This window comes from Nesoenas mayeri (genome assembly GCF_963082525.1).
Source record: "Nesoenas mayeri genome assembly, chromosome: 2".
NCBI lineage: Eukaryota > Metazoa > Chordata > Aves > Columbiformes > Columbidae > Nesoenas > Nesoenas mayeri.
The window spans coordinates 102,653,129-102,669,706 of NC_137543.1; the positions used below are offsets into that span (position 1 = coordinate 102,653,129).

Consider the following 16,578-nt stretch of genomic DNA (forward strand, 5'->3'; position numbering starts at 1 on the left):
CATGACATGCAAAATTGAGAAGGTATGCCCGTAATCAATGGATACTAAAAGAAGAAAGAGCACAGAAGTGCTCAAGACAAAACAAGCAAGATTTAGGCAAACCTTAACAGGCCAATCAAGACAGCAGCAAATAATGGACATTCACATAATGTCTTAGAAAAACATCATTTTAATTACAAATTACAGGTAAAGATGTCAATACAAATGAACAACTGTTAGTTATTGACGTATGATTAATCACAAAGAGGAAAGAGTCAAATCTGTATTTTGCAAAGGAAATTCTCCTGTTGCACTGCAGATACCGGAAAACTTGTATTCCTTTTCAAGGCTGAATGACAGTATTTGCAAACTGTAGTCTACTGCAGTGTAAAGATAGTAATATTCAGCATAAGCTTCATGAGTGTCATATTCTATAGCTGTCATGCATAAGTTAGACCCTCTCAGTGTTTTCAAAATACTTATTCCCTTCTAGGCCCTTCACAGGCAGTAATAAAAATAGACTTACGCAAGGATAGCAGAAAGAGAAAGCATCTCTGCTGTGAGGTAGGACAGGTAGGCAACGATAAACACAAATCCAGGTTCAATGATTCTCACATGCTTGGTGAAACGACTGACCAACGAGAGCAGGAATGCAAAGAAAATGCCAACCAGTGTCCCACCCAGGCTCACCACAAAGAATGACACTGAAAAACAAAACCAAACACAGCTTAAACAGTAGAAGTATAATGGTTTCAACTAGTTCTCTTCTATTATTTGGCCAGCAAATCAGAGAAAAATTTCGAGGACATATAAAAAATTATTTCTAAAATGCAACAACATTAATTGTGTTTGAGCACTTGGCATAGGAATGCAGCATTGTGTAGAAGAAACAAGGTTACTTTCTGTTAAGCCTCACCATTTTAGGCTTGTTTGAAGCCCACTACATTTCTTTGACTGATTTTTTTCCCACATTCTGTAAACAAATGCTTTTCCAAAAGCATATTAGAGAATATGCAAAAGTCACTTGTTAAAACATTGGTTTATAAGATAATGTAGTATCATGTTGTGCTTGGAATGGGAAATATTGAGTAAATTTTTTGGCAAATGACATTTCTTGAGTGTTACTGGCAAGTTTTACTTAATAGCACTCAGTGATAAGCAGTGAGAATGCCTGTATGCAATCTCTGTTTCTCTGGAATGCAGGAAGAGCATTGGCTGAAAATGAGGACAAGTTACAAAATACAAATGAAATATGTATAGCTGTCAATTTGGATGGTCCTAACAACTGAGCTCCACATCTGTTGCATCTTCTTAGAAGAAAACAAATCTGATGGTGTATCCCAAATACATTTTATTTTATTAAGAAATTAATCTATACCACAGGAGTGTGGGAAGATGAGTGACAAGGGGAAGGGGTGAAAAGCAGCAGTTACTGATAGCGTAATAATAGTATTTTGTTCAAAAGTCTGCATATATACATAAATGATGTGGTATGGAATTAAATTCTACGCACCTATGCCTTTGACACATTCAATTCCCGTCACATTCTCTGGACCTATTTTAACAAAAGTTTCGAACACATTGTACAGCACCTGAAAAGAAAAGCAGATTAACTTAATATTTACTCCTGAATTAAGCCTATTAAAATAATGTCATTGTTTGCCCCAACATTATGAATCCTGAAATTATGTGTGTCTGAGGGAAGTTCTGTGTGGAAGGAGGGAGAAGATTTTGCAGATTTTTTTTTTTTTTTCCAGAATGCAAAAAATGCAAGGAGCAAGAAGAAACAAAAACCAAACCAAACCAACAAAAGACCCCAAACACAACATTTACAACAACAACAACAAACCAACCAAACAAAAAGCCCAACAACAACAAAACAAAAAACCACAACAAAACAAAAACCCCAAAGCACTAAAACTTTCCATCTCTTATTTCAATATGATTTCTGTCTATAAACAGCTTTGTGACATCTAGATGTTTTCTCTAAAGCACTTTTCGCTCTAAAATCCAAGTATTTGGCAGATTTTTAAAATTGTCTGTATAAGGTAATAAGATGCTTAATAAGATAATAATAAGATGCCAGTAATAAGATATTAGATTGCAATAGGTTGAACATATGTAAAATAAGTTGAACATAAAAGAGAAAAAACTTTAATAATTGTACTAAAGCTATTAAAATAATTGACTAACAATGATAGTGCTGAAAGTAAAGGATTCAGCTTAGTCATATCCCTGCCTAAGGAGGTTTCTATAAGCATTATTCTTGACACATGCCTGTCTAATCTGTTAATAGTTGCTACACTGATGGAGAACTCCACTATGGCTTTCTCAGCTTCCCCTGTGGCAGCTAACCTTCTTATTATATTTACCCCAGTCATGGCATACAGGTTATTTTGTCTGTAACAGCAGATTTTTACATATTTACATTTAAAGAATGCTACATCATCCACTTTCTTCTGTCCTCCAGTCTTTCCTTTTTCAAATTAAGAACTCCAGTTGTTTCAAATTTTCTCATAGGCTGTGCTTTCTGACTCTTGATCATGCTTACTCTTCTCTTACGGATTTTCTTCAACGAACAATCAAACTTGTTTTTATTTATAGAGTGAGTGCTTGTATTGATTTCACAGTAACAAAAAACTCTTTTCCTTCTGAAAGGCAGAGATGTTAATACTTGAGTTTAGCAAGGGTTTATTTTAATTTTTTTTTTTTTGGATAGTACCCCAGAAGTACTAATGAGACTGATACATAAAGCAATTAGGTTTCTCTGGAGGCCCTAAATGGCATTTTCAAACTCATATAAGAGTTAGGCTGCTGCCAGTGACTTTGTAGTGCTTTGCTGCCTTGGTTGCAATAAATTAAGTAACTGAGCCTGATGGACATGTCTTACCCTCCTTTGGAGATATGCAGGAGTAGCAATAGGTGGTGATTTGAAGCTAATTGAAGCTCTATAGCAATTCAGTCATATAGCATCTTTCTGCCATAAGACTTCCCGGTCCCTGTCCACTAGCACTATACCACAAAATTATTTATTTTATTCTGAGAAAAAATTTGTGTGAAAAGAATAAGTATTTCTGTCAAAATAAAAAATCAGCAGAAAATTTGGATTGTTTTAAGTCTGTTAAAGTCTATTACATTTTCCTTTTCTTTCTTTCTAAATGAAAACAAGTCAAAAAAACCACAAACACACAGAAATTAACATGTTAGCAAAAAAAAGAAACCAAATCAGAAATGTCCCACATTTTTTTCCCAAATTGTCTTTGTTATATATCTGTTTGATAAACAGCTGATTGAAGTAAAAGAGAGGAAACAGACATACACAGTTTGGTGAGTATTCTCTCTCTGCCTATATATTTGAGGTATGCATATAAGTTATGGGCATAATGGAAATATGCAGAAAAGTATATGTGCATTTTAAATGTTTTTATGTTCATCCAAGCAAGGGCTGTATATTTTTATGTGACTTATGGGCTCCAGATAGCTTTCATGCTCAAGCATTTAATCTTTGTAATACAGTGTTCGTAAGCAAGACAGAGAACACCATGAGCTATGCTATACTACCCTGTGACTAGATACACGCAGATGATATAGCATTTAATTTAAGGGGAAAATACACTTCAGAAGAAACCCTCTAGTGTCTGGGTGACTTTGCGATATATAATTTACTTACCACAGTTACAGCATCATTCAGAAGTGACTCTCCAAAAACAATGATGAATAGAACTTCGTTGACATGGACTTCTTCAAACACTGCCAGAACAGCTACAGGATCCACAGCGGCAATTAAGCTGCCAAACAGGAGGAAGTCCAGCAGTCCAGTATTCAGGTGACCTTCAGAAAACAAAGCAAAGTATAAGCGGAGTCAGCTCTGTACTACATACAGTAATGACAGACTGAGATATTACAAGTAACGCAAAACTCTTGAAAATAGGGATTGTAAGACTGGAAAGCATGGCATAGAATCTACTTAACAAGTTCTTCACTGTGTCACTTTGTATCCTAGAAGGCTTGTTGAATCCATAGTTGGCCCATGGAGATCAAAGTTGATTCTGGAAGCAGTACAGTCTTGTTCTTATGGCAAGGCCCTTGAGATAAGTATGTCTAGATCTAAACTGGCTTTGTATTTGTGTGTGGTATAGTTTATATAACTTGAGTAAATTATCTCAAAACAACTGAAAAATCACAAGATGGTGAAAGGAATATACCATTACTCCTGAAGTAAACACTCAAAAATACTTCATGCCACAGGCCAGATTTGACTCTTGGTTGTTCAGTGGGGCTTAACTGCACTCAGTGCAGTTCAGTACCACTTGTGGCCTCCTTATTGAAGTAGACATTCATTGGTAGGTTCAGTTAAGCCTTTTATTCCCAAATTATGATTCATGAAGCCACAGTTGGATTATCTGCAAGTAGGCCATAAAAACAGATGAAGAACTAAAATGTTTGTGCTGTAGCCCCTTAGGAATTTTGGCAATGATTTCAAAAGTTTTGCAACTACAAAACTCTGGTGAAAAAATTACCCAGTACTTTTTTTTTTTTTTTAATATTCTTTTAGTCATTAAGGTTATTTTGTTCAGTTATGCAAACAGACTGAGACAAGCATCACTATAGTTTTCAAAGTAACAGAAAAGGTAGACCCACAAGATCACTTTGCTCAGATTCTTAAATATCTTGCAAAATTTATCCTCTTCATGCAATCAGGAGTGGTATCCCAGTAATTTTTTCTGGGAAATAGATTTTTGAAATGGTAGATGACAGGAAAATTCAATTTCTGTTCATTAAGGGATGGAGGAGGAAGCAAGGTTCTTCAACATGTGATGAAACCCCAAATTATTTGAGGAAGAACAAAGAGTGATTAAATTGAGAGTTCATTCATTAGAACAGGGTGTAGAGGCCCACGCCCAAAATTAATAGACAGTTGGCATGGTTTCTACAGGTGAGGCAGAAACCCATCCAATTAAATTGTTTGGAAGTGTGAGTCCATGACAGTCAGTAGCCACAGCCAAAGGATCAAGGTTGTCTGTAAAGTACTTCTAGAAAAACATGGCCACTCCTCTAGCAAGAACTCTTACAATATACTATTTCAAATTCAGAATGTTTAGTGCTTGGAAAGCAATTGAAACAGAAACTAGATTTCAAATATTTTTGATACAAAATGGCACGGGCATATTTACTAAAGAGGACACTTCACATGGGCAGAGACAGGTGTAGACAACACCCTCTTGTATGCAACAGTGGCCAATAATCTGGGGGAGCTGCAGAAGTACATATTCTCTTAGCTGCTGTCTGTCAATCAGAGCATCTACAATGTTTCCATGCAGTTTATAGGGACCTTAGTAAGGCCCTGAAAACAGAAATTGATCGTTCACACAGTCACATAACTAATATTTTCCAAAAGAGAAATAGTCTTGTTCACTCATGGACATATTGTGCTGTGAATGAGGACAAAATCTATACATTTTAGAGTAAGAGAGGGGTTAAAGCTGTGAGCTGAAGTCTGTGCCAAAAATTCTGAGAACAGCCTTGAACTTGAATCTAAGTAATGGTTCCATAAAATGTTGTCGTTCTCTGCCATGCTTAAGGAAGGCACAAGCCAATGACAATAACTATCAGATATCAAGGTACAATGGAACATAAGGTATTAAAATAAATTGTCTCACTGAGATTGCTTATCTTTTTTATGTGTTACCAATTACAATCATTGGCACATTCTTCGAAGATTTGCAAAGCTAGTGAGCAAATATTTATAGAAAGGTTAGGACACATCTATGATTCCTACAAAGCAGTGTCAAGAAGCATGGAGTTTCTAAATGAGACTTTGTTTTATACTAATGATTCAAGTTATTTCAAAGTGATTCCTACAGCTCACCAGAGTCTGGAGTTACTAGCTGCCAGCAGTGGCACCTGAACAAGTTAAGTTCTCTGGGCCAGTTTTAAGATTTCTGCACATACTGAGCATGTTGTTGTTATGACCCAGACTGCACAGGAAAAAACTTTTCTAAGCACTAGTCACAACCCACAATTATTCCATAGAGAAGTGCTAGATGTGTAAATTCTCCAGCAGATGGTGAAGAGACAGGTACAATCAGCCAGAAAGATTTAGGATTAGGTAACCTCTTCCTGTTCTGTGAAAGCAGACTGGTATGGCTCTTAGTTAATAGTTAAGGTGCTGATTTTTTAATTTCACTTCTAAAGAAGAATTTCTTTGTTGTTATCATTCTCTCTCTTTTTCCTCTGCAAATTATAGTATCTATAAGAATACTGAAGGCAAACATAGAGTTGGTTTTATGTTTATTTACATAGGAAATCTATATAATCCAATTTGGATTATGCCCTCTCATATCGATGGACAGTATTACAGGGCCATTCAATGGCAAAGTTGGAAATAATTGGTTTTAGTTCATCTTAGTCTGTAGTGGATATACATTCCTATATTTTAATGACATTATTTCAGCATTATTCATTTAAATTGTAGAAAAAGTGAGGTAGGGAAAAAAAAGTGCCATAGAACTTCAACCAGAGGCTGCTATGACCTATTCTAGAAGTTGAGTAGTGCAGCATTCTCTTATCTTCAGCAAGTAAGTAACAATAGCAAGGCTTTTCACAAAGTTTGATTAGTTAATAACGTATTTTTGGTCATATTTTTAAATTGTTCCAAGCAGCGTGGATATTTAAAGAAGAAAATCTTTGTCTGATCTGTTGCAATAGCAATAGCCTTTTGTCATCTTTTTAGTTCCTGAAAAACCTGTAGTAATAGCAAATGTGAAATTGTGGATCCAATATGTTGTGCCTACAGGCTGAAAGCACATAGAACATCTTACCTACCCATAAAAGCCAGTAATGTCTGCATCTGAGCTTTGTATCTCCTAAAGAAAAGTTGTTGCTTATAAAATGTGAGTTATAGTAAAGTAAATATCTAACATGTAAGGTAAATCTATTATAGATGTCTATATTGCAAACATCTGCAGTTACATAAGATGAATCTCATATGAACAAGTCTGTGGTCTAGTTCTTCCAGACTGGGATTTTCAAATAAGGACAAGACAGGCTTCCCCTAAAATGGATGGAACAGATATCCTAATCTTATGCTCATTTTCAAAGAACCCACCCCAAATTTCTGCTGCTTCCCTGCGCTGGACAATGGGGACAAGTTTTGAGGCTGGAAAACTCTACTATGTTGTCTTCTGTAATAATAATCTAATAGTTTAATTCTTCATAAAAAATGTTCTCTGCAACATCTGCAACTTCTGATATTTGAAGCTCTCTTTATCTGAACTGAAATCTATCATAAATTGCTCTAAGTTGATTTTGTACCATGGTGGTTAGAGAACAGCCCCATTGCTAGCTGTTGAGCCTTTTGTAGAACATGACATACACCTTGCAGTCTTGGAGCTACTTGCTCAGTCCAGGATCTCTGCATCGGTTGCCGAGCACTGATGGGCAGAGTGCACAGGCACAGCAGTATGCTACATCTATGCTCCCAGCAACATTCAAACATGCCCTTTAAGTACTTTCTAGGACTTACTAATCTAGGAGAATTTTGTCCTAGGAGGGCTCGTGGACTTCTTCAGTACAGACATTAAAAAAGCGTAGGTAGGATGCCTGTTTCAAAACACATGCAATCCACATACAAAGTGAATTATTGTTTATCAGTTGGCAGTACATAGTTATGTGCATTCCACACGTGCTGAGGAGATTAAGAATTTCAGATCTGCGCCTCGTCTAGCGGCCCTGTGACCTTATGTTGTAGTTCAATTAAGTCAGAGTGCATGTTACAGGTACTACTTGGCTCTGTAAGTCTTTAGTTACGATTTCCAGCCTCAGAAGACACAACAGAGTTGTCATGCACACCACTCAGCAACCATTGCCTACTTAATATTAAAGCTGACTGAAGGAAGACTGCTCCATTTCACAGTAACTTTGACGGTTTCTATCACAACAGAAAGAAAAAAGCCTTTCAAAGTGTGTTTTTGTCGAGATGTCCATCATCCTTAGAATGTACACACACATTTAGAGTAGGGAAATATGAGACATAGGTTCAAGTCCCTTCTGTGCTTGCTTCAGAGATGATTTCTCAGATAATTCTTAAATTGGGTAAAAATATTACAAATTGCTCCAGTTAAAATTGGGTATTTCTGCTGAAAAGAGTTGCTAAGTTGTAAAGTATCACCCGTGCAACAGCTGAATTTCACAAATCAAACTTACCCATTATTCCTGTCCGGTAGACACCATACAGAGACAAACCAGTTGTAGCAGCATTCCAGACTGTTCCAATTACAGCGTACAAGAGGATGGTACCCAGATTTCCAAAGAATAGTCTGTTTGGCATGAAATATCCAGCATCCAAAACAATGGGGGGCAGCAGGTAGAAGAAAAATACTGTTGGTGTAAGGGTGAAGGAGGCAATGTGGTCTGCTGCCCATACAATGCCACCAAGAAAAATCCCAAGAACGATCAGCAGAGCGCTCTCTGGAACCACTCGAGTGACTTTGTGAGACAAATGGAAAACTGCAAAGAAAGAAGAAAACAGTTTGTCAGAAATGCAATGGAGAAACAATTTGAGCGACAACTGTTGTTAGCTGGCAATTTTGACTTTACGCAAACTTCCTACTTCCATTGTTATTAGAGCCAAAAGCATGCATGGAATGCATGGGATACAGACAGTGTCAGAACCCAGACACTGATGAAATAAACTAAAAAGGTTAATTTCCAGATTTTATCTGGTATATTTCAATTTATATGAAACCAATATTTCATGAAATTTATTTTCTTTATTGGATTGTCTTCAATTGTCTCCATACAAGATCTGTTTACGGAAAAATGGTGTTCTGTACAAAGCAGTAAGTGCAAGACTAAAAATAAATGGTAGAAGTGCTGGAAATGTTTGTCTTTATGATTTATTTCTGTATCTAAATATACACGTCTGACTTCTCAACATTTTTCTATAAAAATGATCAGCGTACTAGCAAGTTTACTGGAGAATGGGAGAAGAATGCTGAAATAAGAACTAATTATTAATATTACATGACAATATAGCCTGCAGCAGGAGTAGAATATAGCTGATATAATGGGAGATTTCTTTTGGGCCTCTTCCTCAAAATCTCCCTAGTAAGGATTTCAGTTAAATCAGAGGCATTCTGGAGTAATAGGGGCTTCAGTGCTGCCTTCTTCATACATTGCTATATTTGTGGGAAATATTTCTGCAACAGGCTACTTTCTTTTGTATAAACAGTGTCATAAAATCTGCATTTTACAGTAGTATGTCAAAGTTATTACAAAATATGAACAGGATTTGGTATCTATTGTAGAAAACTGTAATAATGTGGTGTGGTAAGACTATTAAACTAGACACTAATTAGAAAGAGAGAAAATTACAGTGTCATGAGTGAATCTAAAGAGACAGAAAGATGGCAGGGCCAAGAAAGAAAAAATAGACTGTTAAAGATGACAGAAACACAAGTAAGAGTGCAAATATTTTTGGTAACATATATTTATAGTGCATGGATAAAAGAAAAAAAAGCTGAGACAAGTCTAGTCTACAAAGAAAGATGTAACATGAAAAAGGGGGATGTGGCAAAGTTGTTTGATAACAGAGAAGCACAGGTGTGCTAATTGACTTTCTCAGGATTTCTGTGAGCTTTTCCTTTAGTTTATCTTAAATATTAATGTGTCCCAGATGGTCTGAACCCTGGAACTCTGTGATACTGACTTAATAAATGGGATTTTACTTCTATAGCTTTGTGTTGAAAATGTGAATTTCACTTTAGGAAGAAAATTCCACTGAAAGCCACCAAGTTTCTCCTGGTTTGAGCATCATTCTAGGACTGTGTTGAAGCTTTTACAATGCTAATGCATGTTAGCTCAAAAGTGGTTTGGACAAGAAATCATCATTAAGAATTCCAGCCTTTTAAGGTATAATGGAGGAATTTTTCTTATGATTATGTAGATATTTCAGACCAGGTTACTTTACTGAAAGACCATTATTTTTCCTCTCAGCCAAGTATTTGTTGTAGTCAAACATTAACTAGTCACCTTTTAGTGTGTTTTAAGGGCCCCATTCCTGAACTGCTTCTCTTCATCTTGGCTGCATCTACACAGGCAATGTTAGAAGCATCACCCAGCATTATAGTAGCCCCACAATAAGATGGTTTCTACTAGCTGTATAACCTCCATGGGCTCATCAGAGTAGAAAACATGAAACAAAAAATGACAACGGCCTGCCTATACCAACAGTGAGTATGAATGTAGACAAAACTTGAAAACTAAGCCACATTAGAACACAGCTTTGGAGTGGGATTAATACAATAGCAATCACACATGAAAGCAAACTGCATTCAGTGAAGCCAGCTAAACCATATCAGTTCTACGTGGCATCTGTGCCATGTAATCAGTAGCTGAATAACAATTCACAGAAACAAACCCTGTTTCTTCTCAGCTAGTTTCCTCTCTTTAAAATAATTTTTTAAAAACAAACAAACAAAAACCCACCCAACCAAACCAAACCAAACCAAACCAACCAACCAAACAACCAAAAATACAAATCAAACCAAAACACCACCACAACAAAAAACAAACATAAAAATGAAGGAAAACAAACTAGCTACTATTCCATGTATATATGTTTAACCTCTCAAAAGTCTTTCCTACTGGTCATTCTTGATTCCTTGGATTTCCAGGCAGTGAATTATCAACTAATTTATCACCCAACAGAGTAGGGATTATCTACTTGTCCCTTAAAATGAATTTTGCTGAGCTAGGCTTACTAACCCAAGTCTGTTTTTCCTACTCTTGAGTTTGCAGATAAGCCACGATGACAAGAAGTTAAAGTTAAAAAAAAAATAAAAATAAACCTGTGAAGAATTTTCAAATCTAGACATTTGGAAAAAAAAAAAACCACAAACATGTCCAGATAAAAATTCATAGTCTGTAGGATTCTCACCTTTGCCAACCAAAAGCAGTTTCTTCCAGTGGGCATTGGGAAGCCAACATGATTTTGGTTAAAACACTGTCTTCTAGAAGTCACATGTTCCAAATGAATCAACTACATCATATCTTTCTGTGTTGCCTTTAACTCCAATTGACTGATCTGATAATCTGTACCAGATTTTAATATTATCAGCAAAAAAGACTTCTAATCTGTTAGTTTGGCAATGCAGGCTGTGGGCAGGAAAGTTATTACATGAAATGGGGCTCTAAAAACTATCTTTTTTATATTGCCCAAGCAAAATCTGAACAATAAATTTAATGAGTATTTGTATTAAGGTAACGGACTAGCTAACTCTGCAGGCAGATAGTACACAATACAGTTAGCAGAATCCTAATGTCTATAATCATAGAAATATATGTAAAAGGGAAATAACACAACTGATGAAATTCAATGAAATGGCTTTAGACTAAGAAGTAATTGAAACTTAGATCAATGTTTGAGTTCATGTTAGCACGTACAATGATTGATTTTTTTTTTTCTGGGTATGTGCATAAAATACATTCAATCAAGACTGTGGAATATGAGTAGTTATTACATGTATAGAAGTTCATAGAGACAGATTAATTCCAATTCACTCTTTTTTTTTTTCTTTTTTTTTATAATTCATTATGTTGAGGTTATGTCCCTAATACATTCTAAGTGTGTTACAAACTGGCAAAATGATAGTACCTTCATTTCATAATCTTCTTTTCACTGCTGTTAATAATGAAATGTTCATTAATATATTCTAATGAGAAGATGGAAAAGGCAAAGAAAGAAAAATTGTAGACAGTCAACAGCATAAAAGATATATCAGTGGACAGGGCAATCTTGTGATTTGTAAATTTTAATATTTATTATTTAGAATTTATTTACATAAGTCTAGGTACAGTATTAGTGAGAAAGTTAAAAGTATGCCTTCCATCTAGCACACGCTAAACCTGGCTTGAAAGTGGGTTGAACTGATTAGTGGGTAAACTGTGTTTAAATTCAAGCTGAGCATCACTGAATTAGAAGCTTTCTACAAAGTTAAGAAACAGTTACATAGTATAAACATCCTGCGAATTTTTTTTTCTGGCACTTCCTTTGAGATCCAAGAAAAGAGACTGCGACATTTAACTTATCTGATGAGAAAGACAAAACAAATTAGCAATCTATGATTTGATGTCTGGAACCAGTTTCTTTTGACTCAAAGAAAGAAATGTACCTTGAGAACTAAGTTGTCTTTTATCATCCTTTAAAAACACAGTAACTTAGATTAAATTCTTCAGTGGAATTTACAGCATTCAGTGAACTATCTGTTTCTAAGGCCATCTAAGTCTTCTTCGCAAGAAGTGCTTCAACAAAATAAGCTTTTTCTCATTTACTAAATGAAATAAAGTTAGAAACGACTGATTAAATAGCAACAATAAGTAAAATAATAATAAATAAGAGATAATGTACAATTCATGTACAAGTCACTTAATATTTGTAGACACACGAAAGTTTTTTGAAGTAGGGTTTTCCCATCGTTCTTTCCAAATTATCTCTAAGAGCACCTTTTTTTAATGAATACTAAATTTTGCTTATCAAGCAAAACATTCAATGACTTAGTTCTAGAACCTTGTGCTTTGTTTCCAGATGAAATAAGCAATTCAAGACAGATTTGCCACCTTTTGAAAATACAACACTGCAAAAATGAAAATCTGAGGGTATTTATTTAATATACTGTTAAATTTCAGGATTTATACGGTCATTTCAACACTATCTCAAGTGACTGATGTAATTTCCATTAATGGTTTCATGTCCTGTTTAGGGTTAAACAACTATTTAAGACCCAGAGATCAACCCTGGTGACAGAGAGAGGAGATATGGAGGGTACACACCCCGAACCACCCTTTGATTTTACCTGTGTGACCACAGAAAGAACATGATGTGGTGGGATAGAAAATCTACCTCAAACCCAGAGGCAAAAGTAAGTGAGTTGCAAGGAAAAGCAATCACACAGGATTCATCCAGAACAATTGCTGCTTCTGTTTCCAGCAGGCAGTTCCCCAGACAGAGCAGAAGGGCTGATCTAATTTCTGCTCTTAATGAAAGGACTTCTGCCTCATATTTACAGGAAGCAAGTAACAAATACCGTGACCAGGATTAGAGGGGCCCTGCCTCCAGCTAGGTGGAGGAAAGGGGCAACTAAGTTTACTGGAGTGTATGGATTTGATGGTCTGGCACATCAGACCCACTGGAGTACAAGGCTCTAGTAGACACAGGTGCACAGTGTATCCTAATGTCGTCAAGCTGTAAAGGCACAGAACCCATCTGTATTTCTGAAATGACCAGGAGATCCCAATAGCTAACCTTATTGGAGACAGAAGTGAGTCTGACTGGGAATGAGTGGCAAAAAGGACCCAAAAAGCTACCATTGGGCTTTTGGTATAGATACGCTAGACATGGAGGAAATTAAACAGCTGTCCACCTTACCTGGTCTCTCAGAGGACTCTTCTGTTGTGGGGTTGCTGAGGGTCAAAGAACAGCAGGTGCTGAATGATACCACAACAGTGCACTGGCAGTGATACTGCACTGAGCAAGACTCTCTGATTGCCATTCAGAAGCTGATTTTTCAACTGGAGAGCCAAGAAGTGATCAGAAAGCCTTGCTCACCCTTTAATAGTCCCGTATGACTAGTGTGAAAATCTAATGGAGACTGGAGACTACCAGTAGACTACCATGGCCTGAATGAAGTCACACCATCACTGAGTGCTGCTGTGCTGGACATGCTAGAGCTGCAATATGAACTAGAGTCTAAGGCAGCTCAATGGTATGCCACAGCTGACATTACTAATGTATTTTCCTCAATTCCTCTGTCAGCAGAGTGCAGGCCACCATTTGCTTTCACTTGTAGGAGCATCCAGTACACTTGGAATTGACTGGCCCAGAGATGGAAACACAGCTCTTCCATTTGCCATAGATTGATTCAGAAAATCAGAAGTGATATGCCCTGTTCAATGATGGATCCTGTCGTATCGTAGAAAAGCATTGGAGGTAGAAAGCTGCTGTATGGAGTCCTATACAACAAATTGTGGCAACTGCTGAAGGAGGTGAATTGAGCCAATTTGCAGAAGTGAAGGCCATCCAGCTGGCTTTGGACATTGCTGATTGACAAAAGCGGTGGGTGCTCTGTCTCTGTACTGACTCACGAATGGTAGAGAATGCCCTGTGGGGCTGGTTACAGCAATGTCAGAACAACTGGCAGCGTAGAGGCAAACCAATCTGGGCTGATGCATTGTGGCAAAAAGTTGCTGTCCAGGTAGAAAAAATGGTTGTAAAAGTAGATGTTCATGTGCCTAAAAGTTGGTCCACTGAAGAATATCAAAACAACCAGCAAGTGGATGGGGCTGCTAAGGTTCAAGTGTCTCAGGTGGATTTGAGCTGGCAACATAAGGGTGAATTATTCACAGCTTGGTGGGCCCATGCCACCTCAGGCCATCAAGGGAGAGATGCAACATATAGATGAGCGTGTGATTGAGGCATGGACATGACCATAGACACTACTGTACAGATTATCCATGAGTGTGAAACATGCTCTATGATCAAGCAAGCCAAGTGTCTAAAGGTATGGCAGATGATGTCTTAAATATAAATATGGGAAGGCCTGCAGATCGATTGTATCACACTCCCACAAACCTGCCAAGGCAAGCACTATGTGCTTACAATGGTGGAAGCAACCACCAGGTGGCTAGAAACATATCCCCTGCTCCACACCACCACCTGGGCCTTGAAAAGCATGTCTTACGGCAACATGGGACCTCTGAAAGAACTAAATCAAACAATGGGACTCGTTTCTGAAACAATCCCATAGACATTGGTTCAAAGAGCATGTTATTGAGTGGGTATTTCACATCCCTTATCGTGCACTAGTATCTGGGAAAATCGAACAATACAGTGGACTGTTAAAGACTACACTGAGAGCTATGTGTGGTGGGACATTCAAACGTTAGGATAAACATTTAGCAAAGGCCACCTAGTTAGTTAACAGTAGGGGACCTTCCAATTGACCTGACCAATCAAAATGTTTATGTACTGTAAAAGGGGATAAAGTCCCTGCAGTCTACATAAAAACTATGCTGGGGAAGACAGTCTGGGGTACCTCTGCCTCAGCCAAAGGCAAACCCATCCATGAGATTGCTTTTGCTCAAGGACCTGGCTGCATTGGAGGGTAATGCAGAAGGATGGAGAAATCTGATGTGTACCTCAAGGGGATTAGATTTTGGGTGAGAATAGGCAATGATTTGAACTGTGTTATGTTAATTGCTACATAATACTGTATGTCATCACTACTATGATTGTTATATGCCATATCAACAATATTACAGTAAAAATCACCTAGAGTAATGAAGAATTAACTTAGATGAAACTGAACAAAGTGCAGTGAAAAATCCAACGCCCTGAACACACTGAAATATTCTTTTTTAGATAATACCACTGTCCCGGTCAATCACAAGATCTACTGCCTGTGCACACTATGTAACGTGTCATCCAAAAAATTCAACAGCTGATTTATTATTATGCTAGTAATTCTCTGCTGAAGCTTCTTTTCCATGTATCTTTGGATAAAATCCAAGGAATCACAAAATAATGTAGATTATTAAAAGATTTTCTACCTCTTTATTCAGACTTATTTCCATAGTTCCCATGAAATACATGAATTTTGAAATGTTTCTCAGCTCCTCCTGCCGTGGCTAGTGGCAGATGTGGGGGTCTATCATATGCATTTTTGCTAGTGAGTCAAATATGCACTTATAGTATGCTATTAGTCTATTCTTCAGTTTTGAATTTATATTGTCATTTATAAAGATGAAGTTATAATACTAAATCAAGCCATGTGTGCTTCTAATTTGAGATCCAAGACTTGATTCTCTGTAACTGATGAGAATCCTTGCCATTTCCCAAGGTGAGAGCAAAATGCTGCAAACTTTACTGCATGATTCTTTACATTTACTTTACAGAGATACAAACCATAGTATCTCCAAGTATCTCCGTATTAATCAGGTTCCTGTAATGTCACAACATAGAAGCTACTTAAGAGAAGACATGAATAAATTCCAGAAAAGACCATTCTGCCCAAAGGGAAATCTTTCTTCTAAACATCTTCCAGCAGTTGAACTCTGACTGGGAAGCATGAAATTTTTGTTTCTTATCTTATCTAGATGTTTGTGTTCTCCTTAGCATTATAGAAGGGGAATTCTGTTTAAAAATTGCTTCAGTTTTGGTGGGGGTTTGTTTGTTTGTTTGTTTTCAGTAGTGCTTTCTGCAGCTTTATGTTATTACCCGATTTTTTAAAAACCATAAATCTGAAATATTTTCAGTTAGTACAAATGGAAAAATCTGCTTTACCTTGCCTGTATAATAGTTCAAAGTATGATCAAATAACAGTTTGCAAACCAAATAGATCAAGCATATCTGGGCAGTAATGCAGTCCAAAAGTGTCTGGAAAGTCCCAATGCATTCTTATTATGTTGGTCTACCTACATAGGGAATGGCCACACTGTCTAAAACATATTTTCAAGAAGGGAACATTTTAGTTCCACCATCCCTGAAAGGCATGCATCCCTGGCCACTCTCTTTCTTCATATCTCTAAGCATTAGTTGCAGCC

The 16,578-nt window shown here is 36.9% G+C and overlaps 1 protein-coding gene across 1 annotated transcript in view; it reads right to left on the reverse strand.

Moving 5' to 3' along the window:
• Nucleotides 1–16,578, reverse strand: part of SLC9A3 (solute carrier family 9 member A3) — a gene marked incomplete at both ends in the record, with an annotated part of 54,929 nt that overhangs the window by 18,641 nt on the left and 19,710 nt on the right. The window contains 4 exons of the mRNA XM_080339355.1: nt 506–683; nt 1,493–1,571; nt 3,650–3,810; nt 8,185–8,487. Coding sequence (XP_080195481.1) covers nt 506–683; nt 1,493–1,571; nt 3,650–3,810; nt 8,185–8,487 — 721 coding nt within the window. The remainder of the gene's footprint in view (nt 1–505; nt 684–1,492; nt 1,572–3,649; nt 3,811–8,184; nt 8,488–16,578) is intronic.